General features: G+C 40.8%; 1 protein-coding gene across 1 annotated transcript in view; it reads right to left on the minus strand.

The window, feature by feature from the left end:
• Window positions 1–2,350: 2,350 nt before the first annotated feature.
• sema6ba (sema domain, transmembrane domain (TM), and cytoplasmic domain, (semaphorin) 6Ba) overlaps window positions 2,351–22,041 on the minus strand; it is a 166,188-nt gene continuing 146,497 nt past the window's right edge. Inside the window, exons 11-17 of the mRNA XM_056253452.1 lie at window positions 21,555–21,686; window positions 21,244–21,393; window positions 19,215–19,394; window positions 10,327–10,467; window positions 8,787–8,864; window positions 8,174–8,232; window positions 2,351–3,945 (exon numbers count right to left, since the gene is read on the minus strand). Of these exons, the coding sequence (XP_056109427.1) occupies window positions 3,029–3,945; window positions 8,174–8,232; window positions 8,787–8,864; window positions 10,327–10,467; window positions 19,215–19,394; window positions 21,244–21,393; window positions 21,555–21,686 (1,657 nt within the window). The 3' untranslated portion in view covers window positions 2,351–3,028. The remainder of the gene's footprint in view (window positions 3,946–8,173; window positions 8,233–8,786; window positions 8,865–10,326; window positions 10,468–19,214; window positions 19,395–21,243; window positions 21,394–21,554; window positions 21,687–22,041) is intronic.

A 22,041-nucleotide genomic window follows, 5' to 3' on the forward strand; every position in this document is an offset into this window, starting at 1 on the left:
TGCAGAAAGAGGCTCTTTTCCAAACCCTAGTGAGCCTCCTACTGTCTTTTAAAGGCAGAATCCTAACCAAAATTACTGTTTTGAAACAATCTTCTTGGACAGAAACTCCATTAATTGTGCCATTAATAGATTCCCAGGGAATGCATGAACTGATAAAATGTATTCCTTACATGCAATGTAAGTTGCTTCGGATAAAAGCATCTGCCAAATGCATACATCTGTCTTATAAAGTCTGAATTTAGGACTGTGGTAAAGCATTCTTCTGGCTCAAACAGCAGAACATGGAGCCAGCAATACCAAGGTCATGGGTTTGATTCCCACAGAATGCATGAACTGATACATGTATATATGCAATATAAAGCCCTATTTGGACGGGATTAGTTTTACAAGGGTAGTAATGTAATTTACGCATCGCCATCACCTCCCTCTAGTGATGTGCGTATTATGTTGCTTCCTGATATAACAGTTTGGTCCAGTCAAACGATTCATTAATTAACTGATTGGATTCTGTTGGTAATAGGCACTTACCTAAAACTAAAATAAGTTTCTCTAACAAGTGATTTCACCTCGTTTGATCTGAGTGGTATGCGGAAAACACTTGAGGTTTGCCACAGACTTGCCCCACCGCCTAAAACGAAACTGAATGCTTCTTCAAGCGCCTCCATACTTGAAAAACCGCGGAAAAGTACATTTCAACAAGAAATGACGGAATATTTATGCTCATATTTATAGCTGGTCAATTCACACGGGATTAGCCTTACCTGAGAAAATTGTTCCGGAACATTTTACAGAAGGTAAAAGTTGCAATAATCTTTACTAACATTGTCCGAAATTATAACTGAGATGGCACATTTGGACGGGACTAAAATCACTGAGAAGCTCTGGTAATAATTATTTTACCACACCTCTCCATGTAAAACTAATCCCTTCTGAATAGGGCTTGAGTTGCTTCCAGTCTTCGAATTTGGCAAGGCAAAATAGTTTTTCAGCCTACTGTTTTAACAACCTTCAATGCTGTCTAGGTAGGCAGCTCTAGGGTTTGGAACAGAGCCAGGGACTCTTTCGGTGTAGATTTGATTATGTTACCCTTTTAGTATTCTCATATAGGGACACAATGACTTAAGGACACAGGGATTTCACTCTGACAGTTCCCAGGTACATGAAACACGCAATCCATTATCCGTGTTGATGATCTAGAACTTTTGAAAGGACTTCCATGACTAAAAAACAAAACAAATAAATACAAAAAGGAAGGGACATATATTATGATGGATATGATAAACAAAATGATTGGTTATTTCACAGTCACACCCAATAACATAACTGGCTTCAAATCACATGACATTCATTGACTTTATAGACCGTTTAGTTCACGTAATGTGATTCCTCTTCTCTGGCATTTTCGTTTGCTCTCCTTCAAACTTCAGGAGAAATAAAAGGTGAAACAGTATCTTTAAGAAGAAGTCAAAGAGTTCTCAGGACAGAGTCTCTCTTTCTCTGTCTCTAATCGTGTCTTTCTAGAAAACAGCGGGTGTATTTACCTCAGTTCTGTGTTCCATGTTACGAGTTACATATTGTGTAAAAAATTCACTGTACAAAAAGGAAGAAACCAAACAAAAAGACAACAAACTTGGAATCCAGCGTGTTCATAGATTCTCAGAGAGTCCTCTGATAAAACTCACAGAGCTACACAGAAATTCATGTTGTTGAGGCCATGAAACTCATCCGACCAAAGCTTTCCCTCTTTCCGTCTCTCTCTCGTGTAAAGTCTGAATTTAGGGCTGAGGTAATACTGAGGTAAAATGCCTCAGCTCACTCAACAAAGAAACACAATTTCCAAGCATACAAAAGAAAAATCTTTTCTATCCATACATCCATACATTTTGGTCAAAGTGATGCATCAGAGCAAATGGCGTACCGCAAATCTTGCAAAGCGAACGAGGCACCGCCCACAAGAAATGATGTCACACACAAGCGTTTGTAATGGAAAAAGTATCGCAGATGGAGACAGACAGTTGATGTTATTTTGGGCAATGTGGCCCTCTATATAATCTGCTTCTCCTTACTTTCCCATTTAATATGCAAAAAAATATTTTCAAGACCATTTCAGGAGCATTTGGACTCCGCCTCAAATGAACTGATCTTGACTAGTCATAAATATATGGTCTTGGGCTCGGACTTGAGTCCGAGTCTGCTCTTGTCCAGACTCGAGTACTACAACACTGCTATTTATGTTATTTATAAGGTGTAAATTTGATGGGCTACAACAAGTTATATTTTTTAATAAATCAGTAACGTAAAAGGGAGAGAAGCGATTCCGAAGCGAAAGTTCTGTTCCAAATATTTCCTTCTGACCAGTTGATCTGTCCAAATATGCTCCTACAGAATTTACACTAATGTAAATAAGATGTCCTCAGTTTGGTATTGACCAGAATCATACGAGACTGACCACAGTTTACAGAGTCATTACTCCAAAGAACTATTGGGTTCTTGGTTGTATTTGTATTGAACAATTGTCCCAATTCCCAAATGAAATGCCGCCGTTATATCAAACTTACAAATTTGCTGAAAGGGTAACCTGCTAAAGAGAGTTTAGGTGTGAACATATTCAGAGATAGATAGTCTTCAAGATGGCTATGGTTCTTTCCTCCATCTGATAAAGGGGCAATAAGGTTTGGTAAGTCACACTCGTAGTCAGTCAGCAAGAATGAGAGCTACTGGGAAAAGCATGTCTCTGCCTACATATATGTGTAATTGTGAGTGATAAAGAGAGAGAAGAAGAGAAAGAGGTCTATCCAGTTGAAATGGCCACTCTTCTTGTAGTCAGTGAGGTCCGGTTTGGCTCGTCCTCATGCAAGCCGTTCCAGACAAATGAGGAAAAGGATGACAGGCAGGTGAGAAAAGACAGAAAGACAGAGAGAGAGAGTTACAGTGAGCTACTGTGGTTGGCCAGGTTGCGCTCTGCAGTCCACGTGAGGTTTCAGCCGCTTACGTTTCTACAATTTCCTGCTACCTTGCTTCTCTTCATTCACTGGCCTGTCGTTGACCGATCGCTTCCTCCCTTCCCGAGCAGGTGGCTGAAGTCCGCCAGGTCGATGAGCCCCCGGGACCCATGAAGCACGGTGCGCGTCAGTCCCGTGGGATGCTGCGAGGACGTGGTGTAGTGGTGGCCCGTTGGAGGTATGCCGTGACTGCTGAAGATGTAGCCTTCGTGGGTCCAGCGAAGAGGCTCTCCGCTGTACTCTATCTGGGTGCTGGGGGCCGACACCACTCTCCGCCGGTCGGGGGAGTCTTGGGGAGTCATGGGGTAGTTGTATTCGCCTGCTGACTTGCGAAGAAGAGTGCCTGGGCGTATTCCCTGATCCCGATACTTGGAGAGGGAGACGTAGCGTTGGCGGTCGATACCGGTTTCGATGGCTTCCTCGTGGCGTCGGCCATTTCCTTGCAGGAGTTTAGAGCTGAGAAACAAGGTGGATGGTGGAGGTGGGCACTGGGTACCAACTGAGCTCAAGAAGGTCTGACTTTGGTCCCAGCTGGATCCAGAATCAGACAGGCGTAGCCCACGTTTCTGCTGCAGGGGAGTTTGCTCGGGTGTGGGAAGTAGACCTGGATCCAAGTCGCCTGCTTTGACCCAACCATTAGGCATGACGAAGAGTGTCTCACCTTGTGAGCGCGGCCGGTCTGCGCCGCTGTGCCGGGATACACTCATCACGGAGCCGCTCCTGCTTTGTCCCATCATGCAACGCTCTTTCTCGGTCTTTCGCTGACTACTGGACGATGGAGTGTTGCTATGCGAACGGTGACGATGTTTCTGACCCATAATCCAGCACACTGCCAGACCCGAGAGTGCCGCCCCGGTGGAGAATGCAGAGACGGCAGCAACAACCAGCAGGTTCAAAGTAACAAGACTTTCAGGCTCATCCATAAAACTTTCATGTAACAGACCTGCATGAAAGACAGAAAAATACATTACAATTCCAACATAGTAACTTGCAATTTATTTGCACAAGTTGTATGCGTTTTAGCGACTTGAAGGGCAAAAATCAGCTTTAGGACTTCTAAAAACTATTGATATGATTAAGCTGAGGAGGGTCAACCATTTAAAAATTGTCACTAGAATGGCTTACAAAAACATCAAAGTAGCTCCTCTTGACTTATGAAGCTGTGTGCTATTGATCTATTGAGTTTCTGTACATTACAGCCCCAACAATCGATCAAAAAACAAGAGACTTTTGCCTACAGTCTCTACTAATTCGGTAGACTAGATATAGTGTGTGTTTTAGTAGACACAGAGAGGGTCGCTCTGTACAAGAGATAGAATATGACCTTATAAACCTTACACTTAAAAGTCCGAGCAGTGAACATGTAAACACTGCATGTCAAACACCAGCCATAAGTAACCTGTGCACTTCAGCTTTATTCTGAAAGCGTGAGTAGATGTAAGAAATATTATAAGAAGATAGGTCTAGAGAGATTGTTCGGCAAATTCAAAGAACACAGCGATTTTTGGAGTTGATGACTCATGCTTTATATAGCCTACTTTCTAATCGCTCCTCTTTGAATTGGCGTTTGCATAGCACTGGCCTTTCTCCTCTCTTTTAACAGCATTTCTTGTACTCTTTCTTCTGCTGTTCCCTGTAAGATGTCCTTGGTTTTAACCTCTATTTTCTCAGTCTACCTCTCTTCCTCTATTATCTCCTTTCTTGGCTTTCTTCAAGCTGACTATCTCTCTTCTAGCAGTGCCATTTATGTGTGGGCTGTTAGCTGTCTCAGAAATGAAAAGCTGTCAGACTCAGCGTCTATACCTCAGTATCCAAACTAGTAAATGGCTTGACAGTAATAGGAATTTTAAAAGAAAAGTTCACCCAAATAGGAAAATCCTGTAATCATTTACTCACCCTCATGTCAGTCCAAAAGATTTCCTTTCTATTGTAAGCCACAAAAGAAGATGGACATGTTTGGAATGACATGAAGGGGAGTACTGTAAATGATCATTTTTGGGTGAACCTTTCATTGTTTGGTGGCTCACTCATTCAATTTATTAACAAATATTGTGTGCAACCCCTCTATGAATACTATGGTACCGCCACCAAAACATGGCATTACCACAAATACACAACAGTATACACAACATACACTCTTTGACAGAGCACATTTCTTCTATGTCTATTCACCCACATGCATAATGACACTTACACAAAGGCATACAAACACACATGCATACATACACAAACCCCAATTTTCTGATCTCTTCTTGTATTCTCTCTCTCCCATTACCTTTATGTTTTCTGCCATTAAGAATGTTCTCAGCTGGGAATCTCAGCTCTCATCGCATTTGTTCATTGTAACAGCAGGAGTCTGCTGCACACATCACACTCAACAATTGAACCCTTTTCTCAATATCTTGTTTCCTTGAACATTCCTTTGAACATTCTTAAAGACTAAAATACTTCTACAAGATTGCTTGTAATGTGTGTGTTCTCAGGAGTGTAGCAATCATTTCAAAGAGAGAGACAGAAATTTCTAGCCTGGGAAAACCCAGACAACTTCCGGCAAATTTAGGTTTGCTCTGAAAGTTAGTCTGGCAAAGAGCTCATTCAAGCCCATTTCCAATCCGTCGAAATCACGGCACCAATCAGAAACGTTGGGGCGGGCTTTACACGATGACGACAGCGCTGGGATTTTGAAGCAGATTTTAGCTTACATTACAAAGATGGATGCCGCCGTCGAACATCACTCGTTCGAATCAGCTATCGCGTCTGTTTTAAGCGATTTGAACGTTTCCTTTTAGTTAAAAACCGAGCAAAGAACAACACTCGGAGATGTTTCTCCGCCGCTCTGCATACGTCATCTCCTTCATCGCTTTGATTCGGGTTTAGGTCTATCCGCGACGTCCGTTGGTGACGCCCCTCTGGAAATGATTTGTCTATGACGCTTTGCCAGACCATAACTCAGTTACAACTGAGAATGGTCTGGTTTTAACCAGGCTAAGAAATCTCCTGACCATAGACCATTTTCTCTAATACCTCTGTCTTCTTTGAATTTATAGCATATTATAATTGGCTTAGTTCAAGGGTGTCAAACTTATTTTTAGGTCAAGGGCTGGATTGGACCTTGTATTTTCTAACTTTTTATTTATATCTTGATGGTAAATGCTGTTCAATTGAACTTTCTATTCATCAAAGAATCCTGAAAAAAAATGTATCATGGTTTCCAAAAAAATATTAAGCAGCATAACTGTTTTCAACATTGATAATAATAAGAAATGCTTCTTGAGCAGCAAATCAGCATATTATAATTATTTCTGAAGGATCATGTGACACTGAAGACTGGAATAATGATGCTAAAAAATTCAGCTTTGCATCACAGAAATAAATTATATTTATAATATATTCAAGTAGAAAATCACAAGATACTTCTTTCAAAAACATTTAAAAAAAATCTCCAAACCTTTAAAAAGTTGGATACTGTATACACTAAATTAGTATATTTCAGCAATACTGACAAAACAAAGAGAAAACATTTCACTGCTCATGGTTGGATAAACTATATGTCTATATGGCTTCTGTCAAACTCCAGCATGCAGCATCAAACAGAGTGATTTCAAACACACTCTGAACAAACTCAGTTCTTTATCTCTGTTCTGATCTGTTTTGGCATTCAGTGTCTCACTCATCTCAAAATGTTTAAAATATGACTGAACTTCTATGCGATGGATGGAGAGAGTGTGGACAGAAGAAGACAGCCGTTTGATGTAGATGAGAGGATGGCTGACCGGCAGATTGGAGCTGTTTCAACAGGAGTGCCGAGTTTAATGAGCCTGTGACTCGGAGTCACATCTAAAAAACCAAATCATTTCACACATTTTGCAGACGCGTCTATGGGTTGATTTCCAGTTATATTATGAACGTGCCTACATTTCTCTTAAATGATCAATTAAATTAGCTCCCTTTTTTGCCTCTTGATGTTGGGGTTGATTTTGTTCTCCATGTTAATTCTGTTCATTCCCTTTCCGTTTTTCACAAACGCATAACTCATGTTATCTCAGGGGTTTGAGTCAAAAGTCCACTCGCAAAACATTTTAAAGACCTTGTTCATAACTGTTAAATTTTGTCAAGTTGTCACATCTATATGCTGTAATTACTGATTACAATTTCAAATAATAGTAATACAAACCATGCTGATTCATACTGTAAGTTGTTTTGTTTAAATTCTTAACTGTTAAAAATGAGCCAACAGCCTAAAATAGTTTCTTAATGGCAAATTCCTATTGTGACAACTTACCACATATAATGTGCCAACATGCCCCGGTAGCCCCGCTATTGATTCTATGCCATTGGTACTCAAACAGGAGGTCAGGGCCCAGCACATATCAACCCAAAATCACTCTCAAAATCCATTTGTGTCTCCTAAAAACTTCAGAAAGTTACTTCAAGAAGTAGGATACGGCCGTCATTCTTTCCCTCAACTAAACTGTGTGCAGACATTAGCAAACCAAACAAGACACCCATATTCTGCTGCTGTACCCCATTTTTATCTTGGGACTATCTCACAGAGACAGATTCCTTGAAAGCACTAGTGTACTAAGCCAGTGAACTTTATTCTGTGCTCTCTCGCTCTCTCTCTCTCGTATATGACTCAGCTGAACCGATACGGCTGTAGCAATATATAACTTCTTCTGCCTGAGCAGTCTGTTATGTTCAAGTGCTCTTGAGGAAGAGACTTGAGAACTTCCCTGCTGTTCCACGTTCTGCTAAATCTGAACTTTGGAACATATTTAAGCGGTTTGAGCCATGAATACATCAGAGATTGACAGTGAGTGTTTCATATGCTGCCAGCCTTGCAAAATGCCATTTAGAGCGGATTTACTGCGAATCTAAGCTTCTGAATGTTTAGAAAATATAAACCATCTTTTGTCTTTTTAACAATGTATACACTGTCACTAACTCACTTAAAAGGAATGAATTAATTTCTAAAAAGAAAAGACTCAAGGCTGGTTTTCTCTCTCATTATCTTCCTCCATCTCCAAACTGTGACTTTCTTGTGACTTTGACTGCTTAAGCAAACCTTTCGAACCAGACCAGACTGGATCTTCTCTGTATTGTTAAGGAGTTTCTAGAGAATTCTCTCGGGGAAGCTAAAGGGCACATCCTAAACAGGTTCACAAACTCACCGTCGCAGTCTCCGAGATGTGAGGTGTTTCCATATTCAACGTCCTGCACGAAAGGTAATCTGCACAACAGGAGAAAACGGATTTGAACATAAACCGCAAATTTACAGATTAGATACATGACATGCATTCTATGCACGTGAATGTGAACGCTTCTAGTTATGCAAACTCAATTTGATGCACCATTGCATTCAGAAATGTGTCCAAACACAATCCAAAACACATTCGACTGTCAGTTTTCTTTTTCAGGTCAACAAACTGTCATGACTTTTTTACTGAACAAGTATTAGCTGAACTGTCACGATTAGATGGCTACCTAAATAATAACACATCTGGGTTACAGTGTATTTTTTATATTAAAGTGCTTGTTCCTACCCCAATATAACTACCAAAACATTAACACATCAGCATTGGCTATATGAGTGTCCAATAAACCTGTGTAAAATCATTTGCGTTTGTTGACGGTAGTGGTACAGAAATTTGAGGGTAACTCTATCGCCCCCTTGAGTTGAGGTTTGAATGCATGTTGGGTATATGTACAATGAGCCAGCATGCTTTCAACGCTTTTGCCAAGCATTTATCTTTGTGTAGAGGATGTTCATGGTTTCTATCTGACCTGGTGCCTGGCCGCAGGAGGGAGCAGGTACTTCCTCTGGTCCAGCCGCAGTATGGATCTCTGGACGCAATGCAATTTCTACACAAACACACACACAATGTTATGTCAATGTTATTATTACAGAGGACTATACCGAGCTCCTCTATAATGAACACAGGAAACAAAACCCGAAAACATAAATCATGATTTGTAGAGATATACAAAGACTGAATTAACAGAGAGAGACAGAGGACTGCATTCTCATTTTCTGATGATCATATCTGTCTCTCCAGCTCTCCAGTTTCCCTTCTCTAAATATATATGCAATTACATTGTCACCATTATGTTCAGTTTTATTCAGTTCAAGGACTTTTAGTTTGTATTTCTTCAGTTCATGCCTTCCTTTGTTTGATTTCCCGCCACTCTTTAGTTACCATGGTCACGCACGTCATTAGTTTATTTGTTCCAGCTGTGTTCTATTAATTACCTTGTTTAGTTCACTATATAGTCTTCACTATTTGTCTGGTCACGTTCACATTTAGTGGTGTTTGCTAACGCCTGTTGCTGAGTATATTAGTTATTAAACGTTGTTTAGTTAGTTGTTCTGTTCCTGAGCATGTTCCCTTTCCTGAGATTCTGTTTTGTGAGTATTTGATTTTGTTCTTGAAATTAAAGTTAAAAACTGCTGCACTTAGATCCTGTTTCATCTCAGCTACAACCAACGCTGACATATATATAAAAAATGAAAATTAAATGAGAATTTTCATAAGAATATTGAAGTAATAACTAAAGAGTTGTCAAGGGTAAAACATCCACATGCATATGAGATTTTCTTTTCATTACAGTAATTATTTTTATTATTTTTATTAATTTATTTATATTAATTATTATATTTAATTTAAACTATTACTGTAATGAAAATAAAATCTCATATGTTTTACCCTTGACAAATATAAATTTTTCATAGGAATATTGAAATAAAAACTTAATGACAGAGACATATACATAATTATCATTTCACAATTTGATTTTCTACTTGATATTAAACAACACAATGCATTCTTAATGCAATGCATTTATTTAAGCGAGTCTGTGCATGGAGGGAAATGAGGTTTGTGCCACCCATGGTAAAATGATGTGCTGGTGTAGGAGTCATTTAAACGAGCACATGGTGCTGCAGACGTACAAAGTGGATTGGAAAGACTTGAGTTGGTGCAGATGGTACGAGTGCGCTCACTGTACCACGTCCCGCAAGATGAGAGAGCATCAGCAGACTCAATCAAAGACTCTACCATTAATCACGGCTGAATTAAACCAGAGCTTTACTGCTACACAGGAAGAAACCGTTCCAAATGTGCCGTACGGGAGACGGGCCAGGAGAACTGTGTGTGTTGTCTGAAGGAAATTGTAAAAGCTGGGTCACAGTAATTTCAAAGCCGCTGATGAAGCAGTGTGCGTTTGGGTGGCACAGTTTACTTTAAGATGGAAAACGAGAGCGTGTGTGTGAATGTGAGTGTGTTTAATCAGTGTACAGATTGAGGGTGTGTGTGTGTGTTCTTACTTCATGCATCTGGAGTGCAGTTGGCAGCGTGCGACGGGCACTCTCACCACACAGGAGTGGAAGGCCAGCAGGAGTGTGTGACTGGGTTTGTCCAGGGTCAGAGAGAGAGGCTGCCGTGCCTGTACAGAGTCATCGCCGCACCTACACACACACACGAAAACCATCAATACAACCACTCCTGTACTTTTACAACTAAACACATCCTAGAACACGGATGCACACACTCATTAAAACCCAACATCTTCACATCAGCGTCTCCATGAGTCACGAGGTCATTAACATACAGTAAGACCACCCGTACTCCGCAGCTTGGCGGAGACGTTCAAACTCGTTTCACATGCGAACGAGTTACTGGCACAGGTTAGCCAATCATTACAGAGGTCATTTACATATAGAACTTACATGTTGAATATGTCATTATGTCATTTACAATAAGTCTAAAAGGTACAGAAAAAGGGGGCAGAGAAAGGGTGAAAAGAAACTTCACTAACATACACTATTGTTCAGAACTTTGAGGTTGGTAAGATGTTTTAATGTTTTTAAAAGAATGCTCACTAAGGCTGCATTTATTTGATCCAAAAATACAGTAAAAAAAGTAGGGCTGACTTCTAATAGTCGAGGATTCGACGATTCGATTCGGAGAGGTCTGATTCGACTGTGAACCTCATAGTCGAATAATAGTGTTATGTTACGTAACCAATAGGGGTGTATTATATTACCGTGAGACGACGGTTATAGGTGAACACCGTCATTAGAACTCTATAACCGCCAAAACCGTGCTATTCAAATATTTTTTACAAACATTTTTTATCATAGAGAATGTTTAAATACTAATATCATCTTATGAGGGAAGCGGAGGCGGAGTTAGTGGTGCATCGGAGGCTGAGTGCTGGAGATGATTCGGGAGAGGTCTGTGCACCTTTACCGATCAGAGCACGCGCTGACACGGAGTATATACCTTGTTTACTCGACGCGTCCGCACGAGCGCGAAGGTGCGCACGGCAAAAAATGACGCGTTGGGTGAGCAAGACCGGCAAGACCCCATTTCGCTTGGCTGTGTGCACGGCTTTTTTTGTAACAGCGCGCGCGACGCCGCATCCGAGGATGAACGACTTCAAGCCGAATCTGCCCGAGCATGTAGGCTACGTCTCACCGCACCGGCTCGCAGTTTGCGCGTCTAAATTGCAAAGTTCATTGCAAAGTTTTTTTGTTAAGGTTTTGTTTACTGTGTGTGATTTATTTTAAACAAAGCACGTTCATTGCAACGTTTTTTTTGTTTTGTTTTTTGTTAAGGATTCATTTAATGGAAAGCACATTCACTTCTAGTTGTCTTGCTGTTCATTTTAAATAAACGTAGAGCGAGTTGTCCTATAACAGACGAACAGTTATTCAACCGAACGTCTAGCTGCTATCTAAAAAAAAAAAAAAAACCGACTATCAGTCGACTACGGCAAAATCTAACGATTCAGATTCGACTATGAAAATCCTTAGTCGAAAACAGCCCTAAAAAACAGTATTATTGTGAAATATTGCTACAATTTAAAATAACTGTTTTCTATTCAAATATAGTATAAAATGTAACCTATTCCTGTGATGGCAAAGCTGAATAATTATTCTTCTTATTATCAATGTTGAAGCAGGAGCATTTCCTTGAAAAGGTTTTGTTTTGTAACAACGTAAAAATCTTTACTGCCATTTTAAATTAATTGAATGCTTTCTTCCTGAATAAAAGTTGATTTGTTCCCTAACTTTTAAACTGTTAATTTATGGACCAGACTATTTTCCCCAAAATGCATTACCTATTGAATTTCAATTGCTGCGTCTGAAATCGTATAGTTCCTTACTATAGTAAACTAAAAGAGTAATATATCCAAAAAATACATAGTATTCGAAGAACGGTAAGTGAAAACTCCCTGGATGACCTACTAATTCTGCCAAGATTCTGCGCATTTAATGAACACTTTACCTTCCCATGAGGCCACGGGAGAGGATTTATGAATGGCAGTGAAGCGACACAACTGCCGCTGGCAGGTCACATGATAATGACAACTAGGGGTGTTGAGATTAATCGATGCATCATTCGTCACATAAGTGCATCATGTTAGCGTAAAATGGCGGAGGGAGGTGAAACACAAAAGCGAGTAATAAAAAATGCACCCACTATTTAAAACTTTACAGCGTGTGAGCTCGAGTTTGTGCGTGCGGGTGTGAGCGTGTGTTCAGACTTAAGTTGCGTTTGATGTTTGCTACATTCAGGTAGTATACTTTCTTGGAGCAGATAAAATAATAAGGGAGTTCACATATTAAACTGCTTATACTAATTGACGAAAATGTAGGCATGTGCAGCAATATTGAAAAGTGAGGATGCAACCCATCGTGATATTGAATGGAATCGTTGACATGATAATCGTTATCGAATTTAATCACGAAACCAGTGATAATTCACACCACTAGTAACAACATGGTGGATGTAGTACGTCCGAATTTCATTCATACTGCCCACATTCATACTATATACAACATAAATGTGGTACCTACCCAGACAGTATGCAATTTTGGATAATTTTGTAATTCAGTAATTTCATATTCCAGCTCATGAACTGAAATAGGGGAAATTCTTAAATTCTGAGTTTTGTCCAACTTTCCTGATCAAATTCCCCCTTTCTCTTTCTCTTCAATAATCTCCTGTCCTCTTTCTACTGTAAAAAGTGGCAAACAGCCCAAAAATACACACTAAAAGAGATTAAGTCAAAGTTGGTTTGTTTCCAACACACATTAACTGTCTGCTAATAAAACATTAAATTACTGCAACATCTTTGATTAAATTACGACACCGACGTCTCAGAGAAGCTCCTCAACAGTAGCTCCACAGATATCAGGCATGTAATCTAAACACTGATAAATAGCTTGAAGACAAATGAGACGCATTACAGGAAGTTGTGTGAGAGTTTTGGATATCATCCAGAGAACACCTGAGGCAAGACAGAAGGTCAACCAGACACAGTGATCTCTTTGTTTCAAGTGTGTGTGTGTGTGTTTCTCAGCGAGCACTGCATCCTACTGAGAACCTTATCTCAACCGCCACACAACTCGCCTTCATGTCCCAGCATGCATCTCTCTGTTCTTCCTCCAGACAGGTATTGCCTTTCATCTTCAAAACCCCAGCCATGTTTTCATCCATCAGAGTGCCACACGCTCGCAACAGAGTCACGCACGCGCGAGCGCACACACACACACACACTCAAATAATCAGAAATCCTGTTGAATCGATTTACCTCCGTTTGCTTTTGAGGACATTTTCAGAGGTGCTGTGTGTTTGTTTGTGGATAAAAAGCATGGATTTATTCCTTCCATTGCATTTGATACTGAGTATCTTTTTCTCTTTGACTGTGCGAAAGTTTTTAATCCAGGTCTAAACGTCAACACCAGTAAACAACTGTGAGAAACTGCTTGATAAAAATGGATTTTTCAAAATAAATTCAGTCTGGAAGTAGATTAAAGGACGCTTAGGATAAAAACAACTTGATCTCCCTTCCTTACTTTTTAACGTCCGTGTCCAAATACTGAAACAAGTTTGTCTTATCAGGAAGGCAGGAGATGTATAGATGCATCTATAGATGCGTCATATTCTTACAGTCCGTTCATACCTATAATGATAACTAGAACGATAACTATATTAACGTACGGACGATATCGTTCTGTTATTCTAAGAGCGTGCTGCAGCTTTTTTTGTGAAATTTTCTGTTTAAATATGCAAATGCATTCTCTAATTAAATATGCATACACTTCCAGAATAGAAATCAGAACATTGGATAAAGCCAGGTTCACATAATTTTAGCAATTAAATGTTAAATAAATATCAGGCAATTATATATTAACAAACCTCTCTGTAAAAACCTAAACAGGAATAAAACGGAAAAGTTTGGTGTATGCAAGTGCTGCTGAAGTGGAGATTTCTGGCTCAGTGTACGAGAAAAACTCCTTTCGAGAAACCGGCCTTTGACATGTATTTTAATTGAAATCTACATGTGGGCATAGATAAAGTGTAATAAAAGAAACAGCTAAAGGGATAGTTCACGCAAAAATGAAAATTCTGTCATTATTTACTCACCCTCATCTTGTTCCAAACCCGTGAGACTTTCTTTCATCTTCGGATCAGAATGAAGATCTTTTTGATAAAATCTGAGAGCTTTCTGTCTCTCCATCGACAGCTACACAACTACCACTTTGACGCTTAAAAAAGTTCATAAAGAGTAAAACGCAAAACTAATCCATATATAGTAAATGAGCAGTTTAGTCCACATTTTCTGAAGATACTAGATCGCTTTATATGATAAACAGATTGAATTTAGTCTTTTATTCACATATAAACATTGATCAGCGAAAATAAACTGAAGCTTAACCAAACCTGCTTGATGCACGAGAACAAACCTCATGCTGAAGCTCAATCGTGCTGCGTAACACGAGAATGAACCTCATTGGTTCTTGCTGAAGCTCAATCGTGCTGCGTAACACGAGAATGAACCTCATTGGTTCTTGCTGAAGCTCAATCGTGCTGCGTAACACGAGAATGAACCTCATTGGTTCTTGCTGAAGCTCAATCGTGCTGCGTAACACGAGAATGAACCTCATTGGTTCTTGCTGAAGCTCAATCGTGCTGCGTAACACAAGATTGAACCTCATTGGTTCTTGCTGAAGCTCAAACGTGCTGCGTAACACGAGAATGAACCTCATTGGTTCTTGCTGAAGCTCAATCGTGCTGCGTAACAGGAGAATGAACCTCATTGGTTCTTGCTGAAGCTCAATCGTGCTGCGTAACACGAGAATGAACCTCATTGGTTCTTGCTGAAGCTCAATCGTGCTGCGTAACACGAGAATGAACCTCATTGGTTCTTGCAGAAGCTCAATCGTGCTGCGTAACACGAGATTGAACCTCATTGGTTCTTGCTGAAGCTCAAACGTGCTGCGTAACACGAGAATGAACCTCATTGGTTCTTGCTGAAGCTCAATCGTGCTGCGTAACACAAGATTGAACCTCATTGGTTCTTGCAGAAGCTCAATCGTGCTGCGTAACACGAGAATGAACCTCATTGGTTCTTGCTGAAGCTCAATCGTGCTGCGTAACACGAGATTGAACCTCATTGGTTCTTGCTGAAGCTCAATCGTGCCGCGTAACACGAGATTGAACCTCATTGGTTCTTGCTGAAGCTCAATCGTGCTGCGTAACACGAGAATGAACCTCACTGGTTCTTGCTGAAGCTCAAACGTGCTGCGTAACACGAGAATGAACCTCATTGGTTCTTGCTGAAGCTCAAACGTGCTGCGTAACACGAGAATGAACCTCATTGGTTCTTGCTGAAGCTCAATCGTGCTGCGTAACATGAGAATGAGCCTCATTGGTTCTTGCTGAAGCTCAAACGTGCTGCGTAACACGAGAATGAGCCTCATTGGTTCTTGCTGAAGCTCAAACGTGTTGCGTAACACGAGAATGAACCTCATTGGTTCTTGCTGAAGCTAAAACGTGCTGCGTAACACGAGATTGAACCTCATTGGTTCTTGCTGAAGCTCAAACGTGCTGCGTAACACGAGAATGAACCTCATTGGTTCTTGCTGAAGCTCAAACGTGTTGCGTAACACGAGAATGAACCTCATTGGTTCTTGCTGAAGCTAAAACGTGCTGCGTAACACGAGATTGAACCTCATTGGTTCTTGCTGAAGCTCAAACGTGTTGCGTAACACGAGAATGAACCTCATTGGTTCTTGCTGAAGCTAAAACGTGCTGCGTAACACGAGATTGAACCTCATTGGTTCTTGCTGAAGCTAAAACGTGCTGCGTAACACGAGAATGAACCTCATTGGTTCTTGCAGAAGCTCAAACGTGCTGCGTAACACGAGATTGAACCTCATTGGTTCTTGCTGAAGCTAAAACGTGCTGCGTAACACGAGATTGAACCTCATTGGTTCTTGCTGAAGCTAAAACGTGCTACGTAACACGAGAATTAACCTCATTGGTTCTTGCAGAAGCTCAAAGGTGCTGAGTAACACGAGATTGAACCTCATTGGTTCTTGCAGAAGCTCAAACGTGCTGCGTAACACGAGATTGAACCTCATTGGTTCTTGCAGAAGCTCAAACGTGCTGCGCAACACGAGAATGAACCTCATTGGTTCTTGCAGAAGCTCAAACGTGCTGCGTAACACGAGATTGAACCTCATTGGTTCTTGCTGAAGCTCAAACGTGCAGCGTAACACGAGAATGAACCTCATTGGTTCTTGCTGAAGCTCAAACGTGCTGCGCAACACGAGAATGAACCTCATTGGTTCTTGCTGAAGCTCAAACGTGCAGCGTAACACGAGAATGAACCTCATTGGTTCTTGCTGAAGCTCAAACGTGCTGCGCAACACGAGAATGAACCTCATTGGTTCTTGCTGAAGCTCAAACGTGCTGCGTAACACGAGAATGAACCTCATTGGTTCTTGCAGAAGCTCAAACGTGCTGCGTAACACGAGAATGAACCTCATTGGTTCTTGCAGAAGCTCAAACGTGCTGCGTAACACGAGAATGAACCTCATTGGTTCTTGCAGAAGCTCAAACGTGCAGCGTAACACGAGAATGAACCTCATTGGTTCTTGCTGAAGCTCAATCGTGCTGCGTAACACGAGAATGAACCTCATTGGTTCTTGCTGAAGCTCAAACGTGCAGCGTAACACGAGAATGAACCTCATTGGTTCTTGCAGAAGCTCAATCGTGCTGCGTAACACGAGAATGAACCTCATTGGTTCTTGCTGAAGCTCAAACGTGCAGCGTAACACGAGAATGAACCTCATTGGTTCTTGCTGAAGCTCAATCGTGCTGCGTAACACGAGAATGAACCTCATTGGTTCTTGCTGAAGCTCAAACGTGCTGCGTAACACGAGAATGAGCCTCATTGGTTCTTGCTGAAGCTCAAACGTGCTGCGTAACACGAGATTGAACCTCATTGGTTCTTGCAGAAGCTCAAACGTGCTGCGTAACACGAGATTGAACCTCATTGGTTCTTGCTGAAGCTCAAACGTGCTACGTAACACGAGAATTAACCTCATTGGTTCTTGCAGAAGCTCAAACGTGCTGCGTAACACGAGATTGAACCTCATTGGTTCTTGCAGAAGCTCAATCGTGCTGCGTAACACGAGAATGAACCTCATTGGTTCTTGCAGAAGCTCAATCGTGCTGCGTAACACGAGAATGAACCTCATTGGTTCTTGCAGAAGCTCAATCGTGCTGCGTAACACGAGAATGAACCTCATTGGTTCTTGCAGAAGCTCAATCGTGCTGCGTAACACGAGAATGAACCTCATTGGTTCTTGCAGAAGCTCAATCGTGCTGCGCAACACGAGAATGAACCTCATTGGTTCTTGCAGAAGCTCAATCGTGCTGCGTAACACGAGAATTAACCTCATTGGTTCTTGCAGAAGCTCAAACGTGCTGCGTAACACGAGAATGAATCCTTACTGGTTCTTGCTGAAGCTCAAATGTGCTGCGCAACACGAGAATGAACCTCATTGGTTCTTGCAGAAGCTCAAACTTGCTGCGTAACACGAGAATGAACCTCATTGGTTCTTGCTGAAGCTCAAACGTGCTGCGTAACATGAGAATGAACCTCATTGGTTCTTGCAGAAGCTCAAACGTGCTGCGTAACACGAGAATTAACCTCATTGGTTCTTGCTGAAGCTCAAACGTGCTGCGTAACACGAGAATGAACCTCATTGGTTCTTGCTGAAGCTCAAACGTGCTGCGTAACATGAGAATGAACCTCATTGGTTCTTGCAGAAGCTCAAACGTGCTGCGTAACACGAGAATTAACCTCATTGGTTCTTGCTGAAGCTCAAACGTGCTGCGTAACACGAGAATGAACCTCATTGGTTCTTGCTGAAGCTCAAACGTGCTGCGTAACACGAGAATGAACCTCATTGGTTCTTGCAGAAGCTCAAACGTGCTGCGTAACACGAGAATGAACCTCATTGGTTCTCGCACGTCAAGCGGACATGCTTGAGCTTCCGTTTACCACAACTCATGTGTGAGTTGATGAATGTTTACATGTGAATAAAAGCCTAAATTCAATCTGTTCATCATATAAAGCGATTGAGTCTCTTCAGAAAATTTGGACTCGATTCATATGGATTCGTTTTACGATCTCTTTATGTAATTTTTGAAGCATCAAAGTGGCAGTTACGTTGCTGTCTATGGAGGGACATAAATCTCTCATCTCTCAAAAGATCTTCATTTGTGTTCTGAAGATGAATGAAAGTCTCACGTGTTTGTGAGTAATTAATGACAGAATTTTCATTTTTGGGTGAACTGTTCCTTTAAATGTATGGTGGCCGAGAGAGCTCAATGCGCTGCAACTGAAGAAAACACCAGCAAATAGAAAAAACCCCCAGCAAATTAAGAAAACATCTTCATCAGTTTGACAACACGTGCACTTACAATCAGGACGTTAAAATAAACAACAAACTCACCTTTCAGATCATCGACAACCCCACTGACGAGTAGACACTGAACAATAAGCATGTGCCAGCCAGGTTCGTGACTTGTTGGGGTGCCCTTGAAACATTTGCGTTATGGTGCGCTATTTGCAGCGCGCTTCTGTATTTGGTTGCGTTGTATTTTCAGCACGTGTTGTCAGACTAATGAGAATGTTTTCTTAATGTGCCTGTGTTTTTTCTATTTGCATGTGTTTTCTTCAGTTGCAGCGCATTGAGTTTTCTCGGCCACCGTATACATGTATATTTTGGATGTTTTCTTACCACTAGTCTGACTGAAGAAAAGTAATGCAAGCATTGGCAAAATAGACCAAAACTGAACAGTGCCTGAAAAAACAATAGTGTTTGAAGCAAAGAAATCTCATCACCTTTCAGGGTTGTAGCCCTCCAGCTCTTCCAGAAAGGTGTTAGTGTTGGAGTACTGGTTCTCTGGGCTGGGTGTGATAAGGAACTTGAGAACGGTTCCCCTGGTGGACCCAAGAAACACCACAGTTCGATTGCGGTGGGGGCCTGCCTCAGTGTCCACCACCATAGTGTTCAACTGGTACCTTAAAAGTGAGGAAAATAAAGCAATATGCACAGCATTATAGAAGCTTATTGCTTTTATAAAACAGTTGCAACATCAGTATGATGAAAGACAATAAAAGACAAATTTTCAGCCAAGAATATAGTTCATCATCCTAACCGTAAGCTGTTTACAGTAGCCAAATAAAATAGTGCACTAAAATCAACATGAAATTGCATTTGCGACCCATTTTGCAACCATAAAGTGATATATTTCCAAGAGAAACATAATATTGAATAAGAAAAAGAATTAACCCTGTATTATTTTCCCAACCCACATGGCCTAGTTTCGAGTCTGAGGAACAAGAGAGTCCTTTCAGAGGTAAAATCAAGTTATTACATTTTAATTAAAAAAGCTTGCAAAGACAGTTTTTTTCTTTTCAATAACATTCATGAATTGTGAACATGTATTAAGAAAGTAGTTTGTGAAAGTTGATTTTGTGTTTAACTTAGCTGATGGTCACAGATATGTTTGTCATTTATTGTACAATAGCTTCAAACAAATCAGATTTTAGCACTGACGCTATCTGTTTTTAACAATTCTTGGTGTATCATTCTTATTAATACAGCTTAAGAAATAATTAAAAAGGGATATGAGAGATTAGAGTTGTAAATACTCTGTTGAGACTTCAATTTGGATTTTACTTTATGTTTACTTTTACTACTTTGTTGTAAGCTTGAAAAACCTGAGCTGACAATTTTTCTTCAAGCCATTTAAATCTAATTTGCATAATTCCAGCCTATGGTGTTCATTGATGACCCGCCCTCAAACACTGTAGTTGAGATGTAGCGGAGGCCTGGAAAAGTTTAGTTTGTGTTGTTGACATGTCGAGAAGACACTGTTTTCCGTGCTGTGAAAGCAAACCCATGCACTTTTTTAAAGGATGAGGACTTGCACTGGAATTGATATGGGAAAACCGATGCCATTGTTACTGTTTGTATCACTGTGTATCAAGTGCTGAGAATGATCTGGAGCTGAAATTCAGATTTGGTAATGAGCGCTGTACATCCGACATGCGCTGTAACCGGTAGACCGGTCACAACAGACTGAGCCATCTGACCAATCAGAGCAGAGTAGACTCTAAGAAAGGAGGGATTTAGAGAGACTGATTCCTTTATCTGTTTCAGACACTGTGAGAAAAGAGTTGAAGCTGCAATGTATATTATGAGAAAATGAACGTTTTTTTGACCCTGGATGCATGTAAAACTTCAAAACAAAGACCTTCAACCTGTAGAAGACCTTCAAAACAAAATTAGGAACCTTTATAATAGCATAATACGGGCACTTTAAGTCAAAATGGTCTGTTATTGAATATCAATCAAATATTTTTCCCCTCACCAGAGGACCACTCTCCTTTGTGACAATTTACCTCTAGTTATCGTGAAAGGCCCCAGTGGCCATTTCAATACAATTAAAAAAAAAAAGATTTATTGCTTGATTTTTTTTCTCCTTGCAGAGAAGTTTTTCTTCGGTTACTCACAAGTATTGAGTCTGAAGGCCTCAGGCAATTTACTCTCTGCAGAAGCACTACTGGAGTTACATTTCAACTAATGTTTTCCCCCCACTAACCTTGAGAGACACTGTAGCAGCGCTCTTAACAGGATTGTTCACAGAATGATGTCCTTTGAGTATCAATGCTGCTAACATTAGCCATACTACAGCAGAGCTTGGGCTTTGATTCCTGAGATTTCAGTTAAAGCAGCACAGTTTTTAGGAGGCCTTGAGAATTTCGCTTCACTTTATCAAATCTCAGCAACACACTTCATATAACAAGCATCCTGGGGTTTATTGATAGTTGTTTTTTCTGTGTTCCGTAGGTCTATGCATCGTACCGAACCATGGTCTTGACTATCCAGGGTCTGTGTCCAAGCAAAGGAACTGCTTCGTCCATCAGAGGATGAGTTTTGATGAAGTTCAGCACTTCATCGGGAAGGGCGTTGGAGGAGCTGAATCTCGAACCCTGGACAGCACATCCTCCAGGCCTAGAAAAGTAAAAGAACCGCACATTCATGATTCAAATGTCCAAACCAAACATTCACTATTTGATAGACAGACAGAGAGACAGAACGAGATAGGTAGACAGACTGACAGATCAACAGACAGACAGATCATGAATAGAACATGATAGTAGAAAGATAGATACCTGGGTTTCGGCACCAGCTCATCAGGTACAGGTGTCCATATGGATTCTGGAGATTTCTGCTCTTTGAATCTGCCCTCAAATACACGTGCCAGCTGCTGCATGTCAAACGCACACACCGCCGAGCCGGGGATGCTGGGTAGACACAGAGTTCCAAGAGGGTCAAGACACATCACTGATCCAAACCACACTTCAAACACACGCATACACACACACACACACACACACACACACATGCTGTTACCCTAAGCCAAAGTGACATGTCACAACAGGACTATTCGATTTACTGCAGCTGACAGACTAATCGACCAATCTGCCTCTACAGCATCTCATTATAGTGTCTCGACAGCCACTCACATCAGATTAATAAAAGCTCAAGTGCAAATTCAAGCTATTTTATAGCACACAGGCTATAACAATACACACATGGACTGCTTTATGGCACTTTCATGGTGCTTTGTAGTCTACTGGAGCTTGATTCTTCAAAATA

Source organism: Rhinichthys klamathensis, unplaced genomic scaffold (assembly GCF_029890125.1).
Source record: "Rhinichthys klamathensis goyatoka isolate OS25496 unplaced genomic scaffold, OSU_Roscu_1.1 h1tg000105l_1, whole genome shotgun sequence".
Taxonomy (NCBI): domain Eukaryota; kingdom Metazoa; phylum Chordata; class Actinopteri; order Cypriniformes; family Leuciscidae; genus Rhinichthys; species Rhinichthys klamathensis.